The sequence below is a fragment of the Nerophis ophidion genome, linkage group LG04 (genome assembly GCF_033978795.1).
Source record: "Nerophis ophidion isolate RoL-2023_Sa linkage group LG04, RoL_Noph_v1.0, whole genome shotgun sequence".
NCBI lineage: Eukaryota > Metazoa > Chordata > Actinopteri > Syngnathiformes > Syngnathidae > Nerophis > Nerophis ophidion.
Genome location: NC_084614.1, coordinates 67,459,951 through 67,481,994, shown reverse-complemented (window position 1 = coordinate 67,481,994; position 22,044 = coordinate 67,459,951). Strand labels below are relative to the sequence as shown.

Here is a 22,044-nt window from a genome sequence, read left to right as displayed (position 1 = left end):
TTTTTTTAATCCCTTTTATGACTATTCTGGAACAATGGAACTGAATTTAAAAATTGAAACCATGTCTTATGACAAATACATTACACTTAAACTACTGTCAAATATGGATGAAAGTTGTTTTGACATTTTGACAATAAAAACAAAACAGTCAGAGGTCACATACAAACAACCCAAACAATAACCTTCTTATGGCCTGAGCGTGACTCTGGCGCCCTGTAGTGGTCACTATATAACACTGACTATGGTCCTTCCTTTCTTTCAGGTCAGTAATGGACTTAGAACCGGTAGACCCCGACTCTCCGGACATCAAGCGGAGACGGATCCACATGTGTGACTATGCAGGCTGTAAAAAAGTTTACACCAAGAGTTCTCACCTCAAAGCTCACCGGAGGATACACACAGGTGAGACTTTAGCAATACCAAAGACTAAAAAAAAATGGGACCCATTACCTTCCTGCTTGGCACTCAGCATCAAGGGTTGGAATTGGGGGTTGAATCACCAAAAATGATTCCCGGGCGCGGCCACCGCTGCTGCTCACTGCTCCCCTCACCTCCCAGGGGGTGATCAAGGGGATGGGTCAAATGCAGAGGATAATTTTGCCACATCTCGTGTGTGTGAGACAATCATTGGTGCTTTAACTTTAAAGGCCTACTGAAATGAGATTTTCTTATTTAAACGGGGATAGCAGGTCCATTCTATGTGTCATACTTGATCATTTTGCGATATTGCCATATTTTTGCTGAAAGGATTTAGTACAGAACATCCACGATAAAGTTTGCAACTTTCGGTGCTAAGAGAAAAGCCCTGCCTCTACCGGAAGTCGCAGACGATGACATCACATGTTGATGGCTCCTCACATATTCACATTGTTTATAAAGGGAGCCTCCAACAAAAAGTGCTATTCGGACCGAGAAAACGACAATTTCCCCATTAATTTAAGCGAGGATGAAAGATTCGTGTTTGAGGATATTGATAGCGACGGACTAGAAAAAAAAAACGCGATTGCTATGTTTTTAGAGACATTTACTAGGATAATTCTGGGAAATCCCTTATCTTTCTATTGTGTTGGTAGTGTTTTAGTGAGTTAAATAGTACCTGATAGTCGGAGGTGTCTCCCCACGGGTGTCTTGACGCCAGTGTCTCAGGGGAGTCGACGGCAGCTATGGACGGCACAAGCTCAGCTTTTCTCCGGTAAGAAGCGACTTTTTACCACAATTTTCTCACCGAAAAATGCTGGTTGACATTCCGTCGTGATTCATGTTCGCTTGACCGCTGTGATCCATAGTAAAGTTTCACCTCCAGGAATTTTAAACAAGGAATCACCGTGTGTTTGTGTGGCTAAAGGCTAAAGTTTCCTAACTCCATCTTTCTACTGTGACTTTTCCAATATTAATTGAACAAATTGCAAAAGATTCAGCAACACAGATCTCCAAAATACTGTGTAATTATGCCGTTAAAGCAGACGACTTTTAGCTGTGTGTGTGTGCAGCGCTCATACTTCCTAAAAACCCGTGATGTCTTGCGTACACGTCATCATTACACGACGTTTTCAAGACGAAACTCCCGGGAAATTTAAAATTGCAATTCAGTAAACTAAAAAGGCCGTATTGGTATGTGTTGCAATGTTAATATTTCATCATTGATATATATTATCAGACTGCGTGGTGGGTAGTAGTGGGTTTCAGTAGGCCTTTAACTTAACAATGACGACAAGAATTAGCCGACTAATGTTTTATTTTTTTCAATTCCAGGCGAGAAGCCCTACCACTGCACCTGGGAGGGCTGCACGTGGCGCTTCGCCCGCTCCGACGAGCTGACCCGGCACTTCCGCAAGCACACGGGAATCAAACCTTTCCGTTGCACCGAGTGCGACCGCTCCTTCTCGCGCTCCGACCACCTCTCTCTGCACCGCCGCCGTCACGTCATGATGTGAATCTTCATCACGCCCCTCCCCGTACCTGACCTCCCAGAAAAACATTGTGATGTCCCAAAAAAAAAAAAGACCCTCACAGCACATCTTGCACCAGAGGCTCCGCTCTCTTTATTTTTGGAATTTGCAACATCATCGGGAAACCTTGCAAGAATCCAAAACGCGTCACTGTGAGAGGAGGTTTCCGGAATGATGATCCATCTATCCGTCCTTCCATCTTTTTACGTCACAATTCACCTCAGCTGAGCATTTTTTTCCCCCCCGCAAATCGGAAATTACGCTTTTGCAACTTCTACAAAAAATGGACGTCCCGATGCTGCAGCTGAGGATATTTATTTTGACGTACTCATAACATAGAAAAAAGTGGACGTCCCCTTCCATTCCGGTGCAGGGCGGTAAACGAGACTGTGAACTTTTCTTCAGTCACGTTATTTTGCATCGTTTTCTTCCGCACATACGACTTTTCTTCTTCTTCTCCTTTGATGAAAAAACAACAACAATGTTTTATGTGTTATATTGTTGCCTTCACTTCTGTCATTTCTGGCGCTTTTGTTGTTGTTTTGAACTAATTCCCATCTTTGGTCGTCTTTAAAAAAAAAACAAAGGCTGTGAAGAAAAAAACAACAACTAGTCAAGGGGTTACACAATTTCTCTTGCAGGGAGTCCGGGAGTTTTTCCGAGTGTGCGTGTTTTTTGTTTTGTTTTTACGTTTGGGTGTGCATGTTTTAGATGAACACATAAATCAGAATTTACGTTGTCTACGAGTGAGTGTTCCGGGCTTTTTGACGTCTTTCGCCCGTTGAGCCTTAATCACCGAAGTCAATCTATATATATTAAAAAAAAAGGGCAAAACTTAGAACCACTGACAGCGCATGTTATGTTTCTCGCAAAAACCCGAACTTTGCATTGTTAGTGACGCAAAAAGCTAACATCTTCAATTGCCAATGAACAGCGACTATTCCTACTATTAGCGTTCCATCACTTTTATAGTTTTGTTAGTTGGGGTTGCCTCTTGTGGTTCAAATTGGTACAACAAGCATAGTCATACCTTTTGACTTTACTTATTTTTCAACTAAATTCCTGCAGTTGTAAAATAAGCAAGTCACGGGATGGCAAAGCAATGGAAAATGCTAACATCATTAGCTCCAAAAAAGATTTGTACGATAAAAAACGGGATAGTATTACTGTTATCATTTAGTTAGTGAGCAAGCACAAGCCCAGAGCTCACAATAGCTGAATCCCGTGAACGGTTTGTACCAACTTTTAGGCATTACCTTAAATAATTAGCAATTTGATAAAGTCGGGTTACTGTCAGTGGTTCTGGGAGACACCAGGCGCTGTGTCGGGCTGCCAGGGTGTAAACAAAAAGGGGAAACTAAGCTCTCTCCTAGCTAGCATTTCTACCAGGGAGAGAGAGGTCTGTTCTCTTTCGTTGTTCGCCTTAAAAATCTCAAGCTAGCTGTGACGTTTAGGCAAAGCAGCGTCCGAACAGGCTGCCGATCGGGGCTTTACTTGATTATGCAACGTTACCGCACAATAGTTGTCTTAGCGCGTTATTATAGACAATAGATATGCAGCTCCGGTAAAGTAAATCTGAATAAAATACCCTTAAAAGGAAGATTGGGATATTGTCTAATGCTGCATTCGGGACAATTGGGAAGTCTGGGATTGATCCCGCTTGAAGAACACAAACGACAAATCGTCTCGCGGATTTCGAAGCAGAACATAATGCGATTAAAGTTGCTAACTAGCATGAATATTAAATACTGATAAATATGTTAAACCATGAATGCTGCCAAAGTGCTGCAAACGAAAAAACATAAGCGATTCATTATTTGCATCACGTTAAGAAGGTATAACGAGATATCCTCAAGCTAATTTCGAAAACAGAACATTTTGCCAAGAACATCGATATGTAGCATAACACAAGTAAATGTCATTTATAAATATTTTGTGAAGTTTAAACAAAAAACTAAATCTGGGCACTTAAACGGAAAACAATGTTGATTAGCATGTTGTTGATTATTGGCGATACATACTTCAGCAGCATAGCAACACATCTTCAGCTAATTACGATACAAAACAGACTTCTACAAATGTCGTAATCCAACATCTTTGGTGCCAATATTGTATGAAATATAAAGTCGGGTTCTGTCACGTTTTCCTAGCCTTCTGCAAATAACATTTTTCGAATTCACAGTTTTCTTGGGTGCAGCTTTAGACAATGTTATTGATTACAAAATAAAAAGGTTGTAATGACGCCTGGGATTTAACTTACAATCAAGACAAAACAAACTTACCTTACTCCTGACATTTGTGTTTGTGACAAACAACAACGCCAAAATGTTTTTTCGGCTGCGTTTACCATCATTCTTGCCCATTTTTAATCGCAAAAACAAAATTGTACGCCTCTTAGCGACTCTCCGAACCAGTTAAAAATGACCAGATCTTTTTTTAAATTTTTTTTTATATATATATAGTTGTTTTCGTGGCTAGTTTCTCTTAGCAACCCTTTTTGGCTTTGATGAACAAGGACAGAACCGAAAAAAAAGCACATCTTTCTAGAAGCGTATATGCATTTGGTGTTTCTTTTTTAAACTGTTTATAAAGACATGAAAGGACAATGACAATAAATATTAAAGAGATAGAAAAAAAATGAAATCCATGTACATAAATGTATATAATCAAAAAGTGCAAAAAGAGTACATGTAACGGGTGAAGTTCTATTTTTAACACTGACTAGATAATGTGAACAAAATTATTTCCCCCCTTCTTCCACCTCTTCTTTGTTGGTTTCATCATGTCTTCTTTTTACAGCTTTGTAGTTTCTTACAAAAAATAATAATAATACTCCCACTTGTGTTGTGCATACTTGTGTTGCATGGAGAGTAGCCCTTGCTTTTTTTTTTTTTTTTTTTTTACAAAAGTAACGTTGGTGAGCATGTCTGTGTGCGCGAGACATTCGAGTTGCCCTCAAAGACATGAAGAAGAAAAAAAAAGGTAAAAGTTTAAAATTCAGCACAAAACCTTTAAGATATCACCTAAAAATAGCATGTTAGCTCCAGGCTAGCTTAAGGCTAGGCATTTTTTGTACCATTTTGGGTAACGATGTAATGTCAACTTCACATTTTTACAACACCTAGGCGACAAGAAGAAGTAAAAAATGAAGATAAATGTAGTTTATAAAATACTTTGATGTTTTAGCTAAAGACAATTTCAACAAATACAATGGCTAGCGATTTTTGACCATCGCATTGGCAATACATTAAACTCATACGGAATTGTGTCACTTTTTCTTGAATGATTACACGCAAAAAAACATATAACACGTACATTTTGAAAAAGAACAGATTGTGATACGTGACGAGTCGACAGGCTAAAAAAAAAGTCATATCTTTGTGGTAGTTTCGACGCGAAACAGGTCGCAATGAATGTCGACATCCAGCATAAACAATAATTATACATCTAACAGTTTTTTTACATTGTCACTTTTGGCGTCGCTATCATCCGCAGGATTTTAAAAATCCTGCCTAAAAATTATTCAATAATGCGACGTGCTAAAATTTTAGCATGCCAGCATACGACTAAAAATGGCCGCCCATTATTTACCCATTGAATGCTAGCAAAACAGCTAGCATTCAAGTGATGCAAACCAGAAGCTAGTTTAGCCACAAGTGCTCGCCTAGCTGTTCATTTATTGGTCCATCGCATCGAAAAAGCACATAATGATAATAATAATGTTCACATTATATATTTTTTTCAAGCCAACGTCACAAGATGGAAGCTTATTTTTCCTACCCACTGTTGTTTTTTTTGGTGCATTTTTTTCCCACAAGCTTGTTGACCTCTAACTTATTTTGTATTTTTAAAAAAAAAAAGAAAAAAAAAGAAATGTAATGTCTCTGTGTATGAGTGCCTCGACCTGCCACCAATCACAACTACTAGTTTTCTATTGAATGCAGTAACTCTCGGGCCAGTACTATATTATATTTACTCAGTGCAATGCAGTTATTATCATGGTTAAATAATACAATTCAGAATATTTTATTTCCTCCTCTTTTTTTTTTTTTTTGCATTTGTACAGAACAGAAATGTGTAAAGATCAGCGAGGAAAAACTAACTTTTTGATACTGTGACTCATGGTGTTTAAAAGTCTAAAAAAAAGTTTGTTTCCCCCCTTACTGTATTGTTGTGATTATTCCTCCCATCCCTTCCTACCTTTTTTTTTTTTTTTAGAATAAAAAATGTTTTCAGTGCAATTTAATTCCTGTTGTGATTGGTCCTTTTAGTTTAGATACAGTGGGGCAAAAAAGTATTTAGTCAGCCACCGATTGTGCAAGTTCTCCCACTTAAAATGATGACAGATGTCTGTAATTTTCATCATAGGTACACTTCAACTGTGAGAGACAGAATGTGAAAAAAAAAATCCAGGAATTTACATTGTAGGAATTTTAAAGAATTTATTTGTAAATTTTGGTGTAAAATAAGTATTTGGTCAACCATTCGAAGCTCTCACTGATGGAAGGAGGTTTTGGCTCAAAATCTCACGATACATGGCCCCATTCATTCTTTCCTTAACACGGATCAATCGCCCTGTCCCCTTAGCAGAAAAATAGCCCAAAAGCATGATGTTTCCACCCCCATGCTTCACAGTAGGTATGGTGTTCGTGGGATGCAACTCAGTATTCTTCTTCCTCCAAACACGACAATTTGAGTTCATACCAAAACGTTCTATTTTGGTTTCATCTGACCACATGACATTCTCCCAATCCTCTGCTGTATCATTCATGTATCCATTTTGGTATAAACTCAACTTGTCGTGTTTGGAGGAAGAAGAATACTGAGTTGCATTCCAAGAACACCATAAGTACTGTGAAGCATGGGGTTGGAAACATCACACTTTGGGGCTGTTTTTCTGCTAAGGGGACAGGATGATTGATCCGTGTTAAGGAAAGAATGAATGGGGCCATGTATTGTGTGATTTTGAGCAAAAACCTCCTTCCACCAGTGAGACCTTGAATGGTTGACCAAATACTTATTTTCCACCATAATTTACAAATAAATTATTTAAAATTCCTACAATGTGAATTCCTGGATTTTTGTATAAATGTATAGTGACATGCAAAATCAAGTTTCAAATGATAATAATAATAATTAAAAAAAAATATCAATGGCATATCAAATAAAATTTAGATAAAAATTGAATTCCTTTTCTATTTTCATCCTTCAAGGGTAAATATAAAATTAACATTTTTCCACAGTCTAATAATACATTTGAAAATATAATAGCAATAATGAATGAATCAAACATTCAAGCCTTGAAGTAGCAAGAGAAAGTGCAAAAATAAAATGTTAACTATTGCTCGGTTTGCTACACTGATTTGCTTTAACACTGAATATGGAACAAGCAACGCTTATATAACTTAATAGTGCAAAATCAATTTTCAAAAAACAAACAAAAAAACATCATTGGTAATTTAAATACAATTTTAAAAAAAAATGAATGCCTCTTTTCTATTTGCAGCCTTCTGAGGTAAATATCAACATTAACTTTTTCCACAGGCTAATACATTTAATCTGTGTTAAAGTTGTTTATATGGTGACCTGTATGGCTGTTGACCAAGTATGCCTCGCATTCACTTATTTGTGTGTGCATGTATTATGTGACTTGGCTGGCACGCTGCTTGTATGGAGGGAAAGCGGACATGACTGCAAGTTGTAGAGAACGCAAAAAGGCAGTGTCTTTAAGGCACTCCCCAATATTGTTGGGGAAAAATTTGGGAGAATGGTTGCCCAGGGAAGTTTTCAGGAGGGACACTGAACTTCTGGAGTCTCCTGGGAAAATCGGGAGGGTTGGCAAGTATGAGTCTTAGTGGTGAATATGGTGTTGTCCGGCGGGCCAGCTATAATATTAATTTGATATTGCCTCAACAGCCAAATGAAATCACACGGTCGGCCAAATTTGGCCCGCGGACCAGAGTTTGACACCCATGTATTTATTAACGTGGACCCCAACTTAAACAAGTTGAAAAACTTATTCGGGTGTTACCATTTAGTGGTCAATTGTACGGAATATGTACTGTACTGTGCAATCTACTAATAAAAGTTTCAATCAATCAATCAATGCTTTAGGGCAAGAGTGTCCAAAGTGCGGCCCGCAGGTCATTTTTTAACGGCCCCACGGCCTAGTTTAAAAGTACGATTGGAAAAAAAAATTAAAACATAAAAAGTGTAATGAATAAGCAAACAGTTGGAATGTAACAATACAATGTTGCAATGTTTACTCGGAAAACACAAAGCTGCCATGCAGGCTGTTTCTTTATTTAAAAAATAATAATGAATCAAAATCTACGTCATTATTAATTATTGACCTATTCATGGCTCCAAAAAAATCACATTAAATTTTGGGGGGGGAAATTTTGCATGTTTTGTGTTGCCCATATATAAACAACAATTCAACTTATAATTGATGGATAGATCTGAAGGTGATCTCGAGATTTTTGTGTTAAAAGTAAACAGTAAAAAAAAAATACAATTTATGTTTTTAAACACTTCAATGAGTAGGACCCTTTTTGATCCCAATAATTCTAATGTGATTTGTTTTTAAGTGCCATTGCTCAAAAATAAAAAATAAAAAATAAAAATCAATGGTGTTATGAGTAATTGACCTTTTTAAGGCTACAATTCTTATATAATTTCAAATATTCCACTTAAAAATTTTATTGGGTGAAAATATTGCATATTTTGTGTTTTTTCCATAAAAAAACAAGGTTTTCTTTGACAAAAAGAGCATACAACTTAATTCTTTAAAAATGTTATATTGACAGAATGACCTAATGTTGAGCTAGAGCAGGGGTCTCAAACATGCGGCCCACGGGCCAATTGTGGCCCGCGGGATGTTATTCTGCGGCCCGCACTTTGATATGACAACTTAATGTATGTGCGGCCCGCGAGTTTAATATGAACGGAACTTGACAGCGTCATACTTCCCAACTTTCCCAATTTTCACGGGAGTCCTCTTAATATCAGGGTATCCATTCTCTGGTAATTCCTGCCGATTTGTACCCAATCCACAATACTCAGGTGGTGCTGCAAAGGCACTGTTCTTAACACGCCCTCTGAATCCTGTACAGACAGCGTGCAAGCCTATTGGATTGTTACATTTGGCTGAGCAGTTCACATGTGTGATGTTGCAAGACATATTTGGTCAACAGCTACACAAGTCACACTGAGGGTGGGCGTAAAAAAAACTTTAACACTGTTACAAATATGTGCCACACTGTGAGCCCACACCAAACAAGAATGACAAACACATTTCAGGAGAACATCCGCACCGTAATACAACGTAAACTCAACAGAATAAATACCCAGAATCTCATGCAGCCCTGACTCTTCCGGGCTACAATACACACCCCCACCTTCCCTACTTGCGTCGGTTGAGGTTGTGTACATTGTAGCCCGGGAGAGTTTGGGCTGCAAGGTGTTCGGGGTATTTGTTTTCTTGTGTTTAAGTTGTGTTAGGGTGCGGATGTTCTCCCAAAATGTGTTTGTCATTCTTGTTTGGTGCGGGTTCAAAGTGTGGCTCATATTCGTAACTGTGTTAAAGTTGTTTATACGGCCACCCCCAGTGTGACCTGTATGGCTGTTGAGTAAGTACGTCTTGCAGCCACTAACGTTGTTCTGCACAAGTCTGCACAACACGATTTAGAGTTGTTACCTTAGTTGTGTTATGTGCGCAATGACGAGTTGCAGAGCACTAGTTCTCTTATAGATGGTATGCTATGTGAAGGTATGCCAAGGGTTAAGTGAGATTTATCAAAAACATTCTATTAAATAGCAAATATATTTTATTGGATAACACTTCAACAAAATATGAATGAAAGTTCACAAACTGTGAAAAGAAATGCAACAATGCAATATTCAGTTTTGACAGCTAGATTTTTTGCTGACATGTTCCATAAATATTGATGTTAAAGGTTTCTTTTTTTTGTGAAGAAATGGTTAGAATTAAGTTCATGAACCCAGATGGATGTCTATTACAATCCCCAAAGAGGGCACTTTAAGTTGATGATTACTTCTATGTGTAGAAATCTTTATTTATAATTGAGTTACTTGTTTATTTTTCAACAATTTTTAAATTTATTTTTATATCTTTTTTTCCAAATAGTTCAAGAAAGACCACTACAAATGAGCAATATTTTGCACTGTTATACAATTTAATAAATCAGAAACCGATGACATAGGGCTGTATTTTACTTCTTTATCTCTTTTTTCCAACCAAAATGCTTTGCGCTGATTATTGGGTACTTGAATTAAAAAAATGTTCAGATGGGGTACATGACTGAAAAAAGGTTGAGAACCACTGTTGTACAATAGATAGATAGATAGATAGATAGATAGATAGATAGATAGTACTTTATTGATTCCTTCAGGAAAATTAAAAAGAAGACCTTGATGGCAGTGCAGTCACGGCAGCACTTAATAATGTTGGTCGGGTGAAAATTGGGACAAATTCGGGAAAATGGTTGCACCGTTATATTGTCGGGAGGTGCACTGAAATTCAGGAGTCTCCCGGAAAAATCGTGAGAGTTGGCTTTCCCGCCCTAGGTGAATTCAATAAAAAGTGCATGTTAGATTTTTTAAGAAATATTATTTTGCAGTCCAGCCTCACCCATTTTCTGCATCCAGTGGCCCCCAGAAAAAATTGAGTTTGAGACCCCTGATCTAGAGATTTAAAACATGAAAAATAATACAAATAATAATACTGAATAAAGACCCATTTTTAATATTTTTTGACCAAAATCCTATGGGGACTGAGTGGAGGCCTAAATGTATATTTTTAAACATATATTGTATAGGTTTTTAAAATAAAAAAAATATCTAAAAGGCCCGCGCTTGCTTTGATTTTTCAGTGTGCGGCCCTCAGTGGAAAAAGTTTGGACACCCCTGCTTTAGGCCAACGACTTGCGTAAACAAACACATGGCGGCCTCACCAGGCTCCTGTGACGAAAATGTAACTTACCTTTAAGGTCGCAGCTTACAGCTTCTTACACGGCCGTATCGAAATTAGTCGTAAGAATAGTTTCCAATACTTTGTATATGAACATACATTAATTCTCATAAATGACTGCAGGTGTACAGATGAAATATTCTTACCCGGAAGACATTGCCATCCCCTGCGCGAGGTGGTTTGTTTGTGTTAAACGTCATCTGCTGTTGCCCCTTTCAAATTAAAAGCCGCCCCGATTATTTAAACAGGGACTCTTCTCGTGATGAAGTCAAATATTGTGTTTTATTCTTGTGTCGTTTTGGCGATAGAACAGAGGGTGGCACACGCTTGATTGACAGTGTCAAGAGCCAATGAAATGTCGGGTGTAACAAAGGAAGGCCAATCAGATCGAAGAGGGGTGGGCTGGTATCTCGTGGCCCGGGAGAAGCTTGGCCATTGTGTATCAGTGTTTTTCAACCACTGTGCCGTGGGAGATTATCTAATTTCACCTATTTGGGTTAGAAATATTTTTTGCAAACCGGTATTCATAGTCTGCAAATGATGTGTTGTTGTTGAGTGTCGGTGCTGTCTAGTGCTCGGCAGAGTAACCGTGTAATACTCTTCCATATCAGTAAGTGGCAGCCGGTGCTAATTGCTTTGTAGATGTCGGAAACAGCGGTAGGCAGGGTGCAGGTAAAATTGAGTCTAATGCTTAAACCAAAAATAAACAAACGGTGAGTGCCCCTAAAAAAAGTAATTGAAGCTTAGGGAAAGCTATGCAGAACAAAACAACAAACCCCGTTTCCATATAAGTTGGGAAATTGTGTTAGATGTAAATATAAACGGAATGCAATGATTTTCAAATCATTTTCAACCAATATTCAATTGAATGCACTACAGAGACAAGATATTTGATGTTCAAACTCATAAACTTTATTTTCTTTTGCAAATAATAATTAACTTAGAATTTCATGCCTGCAACAAGTGCCAAAGTAGTTGGGAAAGGGCATGTTCACCACTGTGTTACATCACCTTTTCTTTTAAAAACACTCAATAAACGTTTGGGAAGTAAAGAAAATAATTGTTGAAGCTCTGAAAGTGGAATTCTTTCCCATTCTTGTTTTATGTAGAGCTTCAGTCGTTCAACAGTCCAGGGTCTCTGCTGTCGTATTTTACGCTTCATAATGCGCCACACATTTTCGATGGGAGATAGGTCTGGACTGCAGGCAGGCCAGGAAAGTACCCACACTGTTTTTTTACGAAGCCACGCTGTTCTAACACTTGTCTTGTTGAAATAAGCAGGGGCGTCCATGATAATGTTGCTTGGATGACAACATATATTGCTCCAAAACCTGTATGGACCTTTCAGCATTAATGGTGCCTTCGCAGATGTGTAAGTTACCCATGCCTTGGCCACTAATGCACCCCCATACCATCACAGATGCTGGCTTTTGAACATTGTGCCTATAACAATCCAAATGGTTATTTTCCTCTTTGTTCCGGAGGACACCACGTCTACTGTTTCCAAATATAATTTAAAATGTGGACTCGTCAGACCACAGAACACTTTTCCACTTTGCGTCAGTCCATCTTAGGTAAGCTCGGGCCCAGAGAAGCCTGCGGCGTTTCAGGATATTGTTGATAAATGGGTTTGGCTTTGCATAGTAGAGTTTTAACTTGCACTTACAGATGTAGCAACCAACTGTAGTTACCGACAGTGGTTTTATGAAGTGTTCCTGAGCCCATGTGGTGATATTCTTTACACACTGATGTCAGTTTTTGATGCAGTACCGCCTGAGGGCTCAAAGGTCCATAATATCATCGCTTACGTTCAGTGATTTCTCCAGATTCTCTGAACCTTTTGATGATTTTACGGACCGCAGATGGTAAAATCCCGAAATTCCTTGCTATAGCTCATTGAGAAATGTTGTTCTAAAACTGTTCGACAATTTGCTTACAAAGTGGTGACCCTCGCCCCATCCTTGTTTGTGAATTACTTAGCATTTCATGGAAGCTGCTTTTATACCCAATCATGGCACCCAACTGTTCCCAATTAGCCTGCACACCCGTGGGATGTTCCATATAAGTGTTTGATGAGCATTCCTCAACTTGATCAGTATTTATTGCCACCTTTCCCAACTTCTGACGTGTTGCTGGCATCAAATTCTAAAGTTAATGATTATTTGAAAAAAAAAATCTAATGTTTATCAGTTTGAACATCAAATATGTTGTCTTTGTAGCATATTCAACTGAATATGGGTTGAAAATGATTTGCAAATCATTGTATTCCGTTTGTATTTACATCTACCACAATTTCCCAACTCATATGGAAACGGGGTTTGTAAAACTAAAACTGAACTGGCTACAAAGTAAACAAAAACAGAATGCTGGACGACAGCAAAGACTTACTGTGACGCAAAGACGGCGTCCACAAAGCACATCTGAACATAACATGACAATCAACAATGTCCTCACAAAGAAGGATAAACACAACTAAAATCTTCTTGATTGCTAAAACAAAGTAGATACGGGAAATATGGCTCAAAGGAAGACATGAAACTGCGACAGGAAAATACCAAAAAAAGAGAAAAAGCCATTAAAATAGGAACAATAAACTCCAAATAAGTCAGGGGGTGATGTGACAGGTGGTGACAGTACACCTACTTTGAGATAACCACTTTTTACTGTCAACTCAGTTTCGTTTTTTAATGATGTCTGCCGGTGGTGTGCTTCTGGATTTTTTCAACGCCAAAAATGTGCCTTGGCTCAAAAAAGGTTGAAAAACACTGGTGCCGCCATGTATATCTAACATAGAGAAGCCAATTGCCGCTGACGAGCTGTAGGGCGGCCATCTTGAACCGGTAAACATCTCCATCTCGTGACAGGATCAATAAAGTGTCGGCCCTTTTCATCCATCATACCTTTCTCAATAATTACCTGATTTTGACACATTTTTTTTAATGCCAACTTCATAAATGTAGCTATGATCCAGTGCAAATGAACTGTCGTATTTTAATATTCACAGTGGGATTTACAATAATACAATATTCGGACTGGACTGTACACAGGTATTGTGAAAACACTTTAAACGCATGTATACACTTTTATATTTATAATATACACCTAATTCAGTATAACCTATGCTTTTTCTAACTTACTTTAACTTCATTAATTCTGAGTTCGATACCCAGGTTCGCAGTCTTCCTGTGTGCAGTTAAAGTTTTAGTACCACTGATAGTCACACACACATTAGTTGTGGTGAAATTACTCTGCATTTGACCCATCCCCTTGTTCCACCCCCTGGGAGGTGAGGGGAGCAGTGAGCAGCAGCGGTGGCCGCGCTCGGGAATCATTTCGGTGATTTAACCCCCAATTCCAACCCTTGATGCGAAATGCCAAGCAGGGAGGTAATGGGTCCCATTTTTAGAGTCTTAGGTATGTTCTGCCTGTGATTTTTTGGGTTCCCTCCGTTTACTCTGGCTCCTTTTACTCCGACATGCACCAGGGGATAGGTTAATGGGCAACACAAAATTGTCTCTTTTGTGTGAATGTTGTCTGTCTATTTGTGTTGGCCCTGCAATGAGGTAGCAACTTGTCCAGTGTGTACACCGCCTTCCGCCCAAATGCAGCTGGGATATACCAAAAAGTTCTATTTTGGTTTCATCTGACCACATGACATTCTCCCAATCCTCTGCTGTATCATCCATGTATCCATTTTGGTACAAACTCAACTCGTCGTGTTTGGAGGAAGAAGAATACTGAGTTGCATCCCAAGAACACCACACCTACTGTGAAGCATGGGGGTGGAAACATCATGCTTTGAGGCTGTTTTTCTGCTAAGGGGACAGGACGATTGATCCGTGATAAGGAAAGAATGAATGTGGCCATGTATCGTGAGATTTTGAGCCAAAACCTCCTTCCATCAGTGAGAGTTTGAATGGTTGACCAAATACTTATTTTCCACCATAATTTGCAAATAAATTCTTTAAAATTCCTACAATGTGAATTCCTGGATTTTTTTTCACATTCTGTCTCTCACAGTTGTAGTGTACCTATGATGAAAATTACAGACCTCTGTCATCATTTTAAGTGGGAGAACTTGCACAATCGGTGGCTGACTAAATACTTTTTTGCCCCACTGTGTATGTATATATATATATATATATATATATATATATATAAACAGTACAGGCCAAAAGTTTTGACACGCCTTCTAATTCAATGCGTTTTATTTATTTTCAAGACTATTTATATAGTGGATCGTGAGATCGACAGGCGGATCGGTGCGGCGTCTTCAGTAATGCGGACGTTGTATTGATCCGTTGTGGTGAAGAAGGAGCTGAGCCGGAAGGCAAAGCTCTCAATTTACCGGTCGATCTACGTTCCCATCCTCACCTATGGTCATGAGCTTTGGGTCATGACCGAAAGGATAAGATCACGGGTACAAGCGGCCGAAATGAGTTTCCTCCGCCGGGTGGCGGGGCTCTCCCTTAGAGATAGGGTGAGAAGCTCTGCCATCCGGGAGGGACTCAAAGTAAAGCCGCTGCTCCTCCACATTGAGAGGAGCCAGATGAGGTGGTTCGGGCATCTGGTCAGGATGCCACCCGAACGCCTCCCTAGGGATGTGTTTAGGGCACGTCCAGCTGGTAGGAGGCCACGGGGAAGACCCAGGACACGTTGGGAAGACTATGTCTCCCGGCTGGCCTGGGAACGCCTCGGGATCCCCCGGGAAGAGCTAGACGAAGTGGCTGGAGATAGGGAAGTCTGGGCTTCCCTGCTTAGGCTGCTGCCCCCGCGACCCGACCTCGGATAAGCGGAAGATGATGGATGGATGGATGGATGGACTATTTATATTGTAGATTGTCACTGAAGGCATCAATTCTATGAATGGACACATGTGGAGTCATGTACTTAACAACAAAAAGGTGAAATAACTGAAAACATGTTTTATATTCTAGTTTCTTCTAAATAGCCACCTTTTGCTCTAATTGCTGGTTTGCACACTCTTGGCATTCTCTCGATGAGCTTCAAGCACACCTGTGAAGTGAAAACCATTTCAGGTGACTACCTCTTGAAGCTTCACTCTCTCATTATTGCATTAGAAATATTCTAATAACATTTCGTATATATTATAAAAATATGTTTAATACACTGTACTGTATATATTTTCAATGTAGTTTAAGTTGTTGCCACATGAGGGCGTACTACATTAGAGAATGAGAGGAAGAGCAGTAGCATCAAGAGTAATTTCCTGTTTGATTCATGTGTTCACTGAGAAAACATATCATATTAATTGTTCAAAATTATTATTATGTAATACAAATTAAGATAGATACTGATAAAATAATAATAATAATAATAATGATGATAGCACAACTAAATTAATCAAATAATTACAATTAAAATGTTCTAATGCATTATAAATTAGGGGATCAGTTTTGAAGTTCGGTTAGTGTTTGATTAGGGTTGATGTTTGGTTATAAAAATAAATACATTCTATTTACAGCAGGGGTTCTTAGACTTTTTGACTTCAGGGCCCAACTTTTCCACTACGGAGGGGCCCCTAGCCAACTCAAATGAAACCGTGTGTTAATCACAAATATTATAATTGATTTAACACACAATCCTTAGGTTTTTGTCAGGCTGATTAGGGAAATACATACTATTTAAATATACTGCAAAAGAAGGGACACATAAAAAGTGATGAAAAATAATTTCACATACAATTAAATAAAATAAATCAGTTATGACCAAAACAAAAATAAACAATCATTTATGTTTTTTTTAACAGTCAATAAATAAAGTGCCAAAGAAAATAAAACTTCACCGCATTAGTCATCATTTTAGCGCTCTATGACTGTAGCTACAGACTTCTTCTGTTTGTTTAAGATTGTCATTACTACCACAGGTGGTGGAACCGCCCAGACATACCACAGCTGAGAAACAGATAATTCTTGGCGGCCCAACAATCGTTGAGAATAGTTAAAAAAACACAGATTTAAAGTATACCAATTACTCATACTGTGGTACAAGTCTTATCGGTGGTAGGACTTACAAATGCCATAACCAAAGATTCATCGAAATAGATTTTTTTCTAACTGCAAACTTCAAACGTCACAAATAGTCCAAAAAAGCAACATTTCAAGCCCAACTTAGCGATGTCAACAACTTTGGTAAATAAAACAAAGTTTTAGCTCTTTGTACACCAAATAAATGCCACATGCAGAATATTTGCAGGTACAGTGGGGCAAAAAAGTATTTAGTCAGCCACCGATTGTGCAAGTTCTCCCACTTAAAATGATGACAGAGGTCTGTAATTTTCATCATAGGTACACTTCAACTGTGAGAGACAGATTGTGAAAAAAAATCCAGGAATTCACATTGTAGGAATTTTAAAGAATTTATTTGTGCATTATGGTGGAAAATAAGTATTTGGTCATTTCAAACGAGGAAGATCTCTGGCTCTCACAGACCTGTAACTTCTTCTTTAAGAAACTATTCTGTCCTCCACTCGTTACCTGTATTAATGGCACTTATTTGAACTCTGTTATCTGTATAAAAGACAACTGTCCACAGCCTCAAACAGTCAGACTCCAAACTCCCCTATGGCCAAGAACAAAGAGCTGTCAAAGGACACCAGGAAAAGAATTGTAGACCTGCACTAGACTGGGAAGAGTGAATTTACAATAGGCAAGCAGCTTGGTGTGAAAAAATCAACTGTGGGAGTAATTATCAGAAAATGGAAGACATACAAGACCACTGATAATCTCCCTCGATCTGGTGCTCCACGCAAGATCTCATCCCGTGGGGTCAAAATGATCATGAGAACGGTGAGCAAAAATCCCAGAACCACGCGGGGGGATCTGGTGATTGACCTGCTGAGAGCTGGGACCAAAGTAACAAAGGTTACCATCAGTAACACACTACGCCGACAGGGAATCAAATCCTGCAGTGCCAGACGTGTCCCCCTCCTTAAGCCAGTGCATGTCCAGGCCCGTCTGAAGTTTGCCAGAGAGCAAATGCGAGAATGTTATGTAGTCAGATGAAAACAAAATAGAACTTTTTGGTAAAAACTCAACTCGTCGTGTTTGGAGGAAGAAGAATACTGAGTTGCATCCCAAGGACACCACACCTACTGTGAAGCATGGAAACATTGTGCTTTGGGGCTGTTTTTCTGCTAAGGGGACAGGACGATTGATCCGTGTTAAGGACAGAATGAATGGGGCCATGTATCGTGAGATTTTGAGCCAAAACCTCCTTTTATCAGTGAGAGCTTTCATTGGTTTTCCACCATAATTTACAAATAAATTCTTTAAAATTCCTACAATGTGAATTCCTGGATTTTTTTTTCACATTCTGTCTCTCACAGTGGAAGTGTACCTATGATGAAAATTACAGACCTCTGTCATCATTTTAAGTGGGAGAACTTGCACAATCGGTGGCTGACTAAATACTTTTTTGCCCCATTGTACATGCAAATATTCTGCATGTGGCATTTATTTAGTGTACAAAGAGCTAAAACTTTGTTTTATTCACCCAAGTGTTTTACTGGACCAACATTTTAATTTTCAACAGACAAAAAAGGACAAGTTGTAAACCGTAATGTTTATTTTGTTTGGCAGGTTTGGTCTCTGATGGTGTTGTGACTGTAGGTCTGCCACACAGCCAACTTGACTTATCGTCATAACATCTTCATAACTTCACAATATCAAGCACCAATCTCGTTTTCTCCACTATCAAACAACATGGGCGTTACATGTCCTTTACTCCACTTCATTAACTGACTGTCTGCTGCTTTGTTTCACAAAAAATGTTGGCAACTTTCCCATTCATGCATACCTTCTCACATGTTGTGTTCCGTGCAATGTTGGCGAACACATGATGTGTGTACAGAATGTGTGTGTAGTGTGGTTACACCCTTGATCAGACCTGGGAAAATTAAGGCCCGGGGACTGCGGTAAGCTTTTTAATCAGGCCCGCCGGACATTCCCAAATAATTTCTTAAGATCTTTAAGATCAAAACTGTACCCGCCATTATGATGCGCAATGATGTTTTCAAAATACTCCAAATCTTGTACTATACAAAGTGTTTCAATGGTTGGAATTTGCGCTTTCACTAGGCGTTCATATGTTGTCAATATTCAGGGTTTTATCGTCCGTAGTTAATATTGTAAATCCCACATTCTTAATTTTCATGTACATTCTGGGTGTCTCATTTAGTAAAAAAAAATAGTAAAATTCCATTCCGTTTTTTGAGGCGGTCTGACATAAAGTTTTTAGCATTCAATCAGACATTATTGTGAGGTTTTGTATTAGTGTTCTTAAAAATAGGACCCAAACACACATACTGTACAGTAGATTTTCACAGTTTACATATACATATATGTGTATATATATATATATATATATATATATATATATATATATATAAGTATGTATATATATACATACATATATATGTGTATATATATAGTATATATATACATGTATATATAGATATGTATATATATATATATATATATATATATATATATATATATATATACATATATACATATAAACATATATATGTATATATATAAATACACACACATATATATATATACACATATATATGTATATATATATACACATATACACATATATGTATGTATATATATATGTATATACACATATATATCTGTATGTATATGTATATATATGTATATATATATATATATATATATACTGTATATATCAATCAATCAATATATATATATGTGTGTGTGTGTGTGCGTGTGTGCATATATATGTATACTTATGTGTGTGTGTGTATATATATATATACACAGTGGGGCAAAAAAGTATTTAGTCAGCTACCGATTGTGCAAGTTCTCCCACTTAAAATGATGACAGAGGTCTGTAATTTTCATCATAGGTACACTTCAACTTATTTTCCACCATAATTTATAAATTCTTTAAAACTCCTACAATGTGAATTCCTGGATTTTTTTTTCCACATTCAGATTATTGGATTTTATTTATCAAAATTTTATGAGAAGGACCATTTCAGGACATAAGGATAAAAAGGTATTTTTTTTTAAATTAATCAAGTCTACGTTGCTTTCAATAACTTCTTGCCAAATATTCTGTAGAAAATGTCGCATATTTTGTGTTTTTCCCCACTGAACGTAGAATCAGTGGTACTTATGAACCCCCCTGCCTCCGCACTAATTTTAAATTAATAAAAAATAATTTGAGGTGAGAATTTTTTTTTAAACATTTAATCTTTTTTTAAATTTTAGAAATGGTGTTTAAAAGAAAAAATAAAGATGACAGTTTCTAAAAAAAGTTCCACGAGGTTAAAATGTGTAATTTATGTTTATTCAGTAAACTAAGTTTATCATGTAATTCAGTGGTTCTCAAAGAAAAGACTTGGCTCTCCAAGTACCACCACTATCAAAATCAGTAGCATAGTAGGCCTAAGTATTCATTAAAAACAAGGCATAGGTTATATTCAACTACTATATTTCATATTTGAGACACTTGTGATTTAGGGCTATATAAGTAAACATCGATTGATTGATTGATATTTTTGTCCACTGTAACATTACACACACTTTGAACAGTAACACTGTGTTTGAATATAGGAAAATAAAACAATGTATTTTGATCACAGGATTCTTTGGTGTAATACCAGCAGTACATGTACCACAGTTAACTGATCTAACATTAGGTCTGAAGTTGTGGAAAATATTTTATAATTTTTTAGACACGGTGTAAATAAAATAAAAAACGGGAGAAAAACTATATTACGTGTTTGTCAGACGTTTATGAAAAGGAATGTTTTGGCACCTGAGGAAAAAAAGGGTAATCAAATAATTAAGTTTATTATCTAAGGTTTGGGCAGCATAGTGGAACGGAGGTTAGTGCATGTGCTTCACAATACAAAGGTCCTGAGTTCAATCCCGGGCTTGGGATCTTTCTGTGTGGAGTTTGCATGTCCAGGGTGTACACCGCCTTCTGCCCAAATGCAGCTGAGATAGGCTCCAGCACCCCCCGCAACCCCAAAAGAGACAAGCGGTAGAAAATGGATGGATCCAAGGTTTGGTCTGAATTTTTTATTGATACTGGAAACTAAATTAGTAAGCATAAAGAGTGCATTGAAAAATGTTCATAATAATAACGGTTAACCTCTTCTAAAACATTTCACTTCAAATATTGCATATTTTAAGTCCTAAGAGTAAAATGTGTAAGTATTTTAAATACAAATTATAATTAATTAAATCAATATTTTCATGCATTCAAATATTTGTTTTCAACAACTTCACCATATATATTCTACCTGAAATATTGCTTTTCCCCCTTGTGGTTTCTTATGACAAAAAGAGCATTAAAAACATTAAAAAAAAATTGCCATCTAAAGTTTTGTTCTTAGAAATGGTGTAAAAATGGGAGAGAAACAAATGTATTTATTGCTATTATGAGAAGTTTATGACAAGAACCGTTTTGGCACAGAAGGATGAAAAATGTCATTGAAGTCAATTAGATAGATTATGTTTATTATCTAAGGCGGGGGTCGGCAAACCGCGGTTGCAATCCCCAAAGATTAAGTTGATGATTACTTCAATGTGAAGAAATATTTATTATAATTGAGTCACTTGTTTATTTTTCAAAAAGTTTTTAGTTATTTTTATATCTTTTTTCCAAATAGTTCAAGAAAGACCACTACAAATGAGCAATATTTTGCACTTTTATACAATTTTATAAATCAGAAACTGATGACATAGTGCTTGTTTATTTTTCAACACGTTTTTAATTATTTTTATATCTTTTTTTCCAAATAGTTAAAAAAAGACCACTACAAATGAGCAATATTTTGCAGTTATACAATTTAATAAAGCAGAAACTGATGACATTGTGCTGTATTTTACTTATTTATCTCTATTTTTCAACCAAAAATGCTTTGCTCTGATTAGGGGGTACTTGAATTAAAAAAATGTTCACAGGGGGTTCATCACTGAAAAAAGTTTGAGAACCAGAGTATAGCTGATACGAACAGCCACACGACCCACTTCCAAAGACATGCACCTGGGGATAGGTTGATTGGCAACACTAAATTGGCCCTAGTGTGTGAATGTGAGT

The 22,044-nt window shown here is 37.5% G+C and overlaps 1 protein-coding gene and 1 long non-coding RNA gene across 3 annotated transcripts in view; one reads left to right on the top strand and one right to left on the bottom strand.

The window, feature by feature from the left end:
* Nucleotides 1–6,195, top strand: part of klf8 (Kruppel like factor 8) — a 117,207-nt gene extending 111,012 nt beyond the window's left edge. For both annotated transcript variants that reach the window (XM_061898862.1, XM_061898861.1), the window contains exons 6-7: nt 263–402; nt 1,753–6,195. In XM_061898862.1, coding sequence (XP_061754846.1) covers nt 263–402; nt 1,753–1,934 — 322 coding nt within the window. In that variant the 3' untranslated portion in view covers nt 1,935–6,195. The remainder of the gene's footprint in view (nt 1–262; nt 403–1,752) is intronic.
* Nucleotides 1–11,253, bottom strand: part of LOC133551784 (uncharacterized) — a 95,808-nt gene extending 84,555 nt beyond the window's left edge. Inside the window, exon 1 of the long non-coding RNA XR_009806565.1 lies at nt 10,954–11,253. This is a non-coding gene — a long non-coding RNA (uncharacterized LOC133551784). The remainder of the gene's footprint in view (nt 1–10,953) is intronic.
* Nucleotides 11,254–22,044: the final 10,791 nt, after the last annotated feature.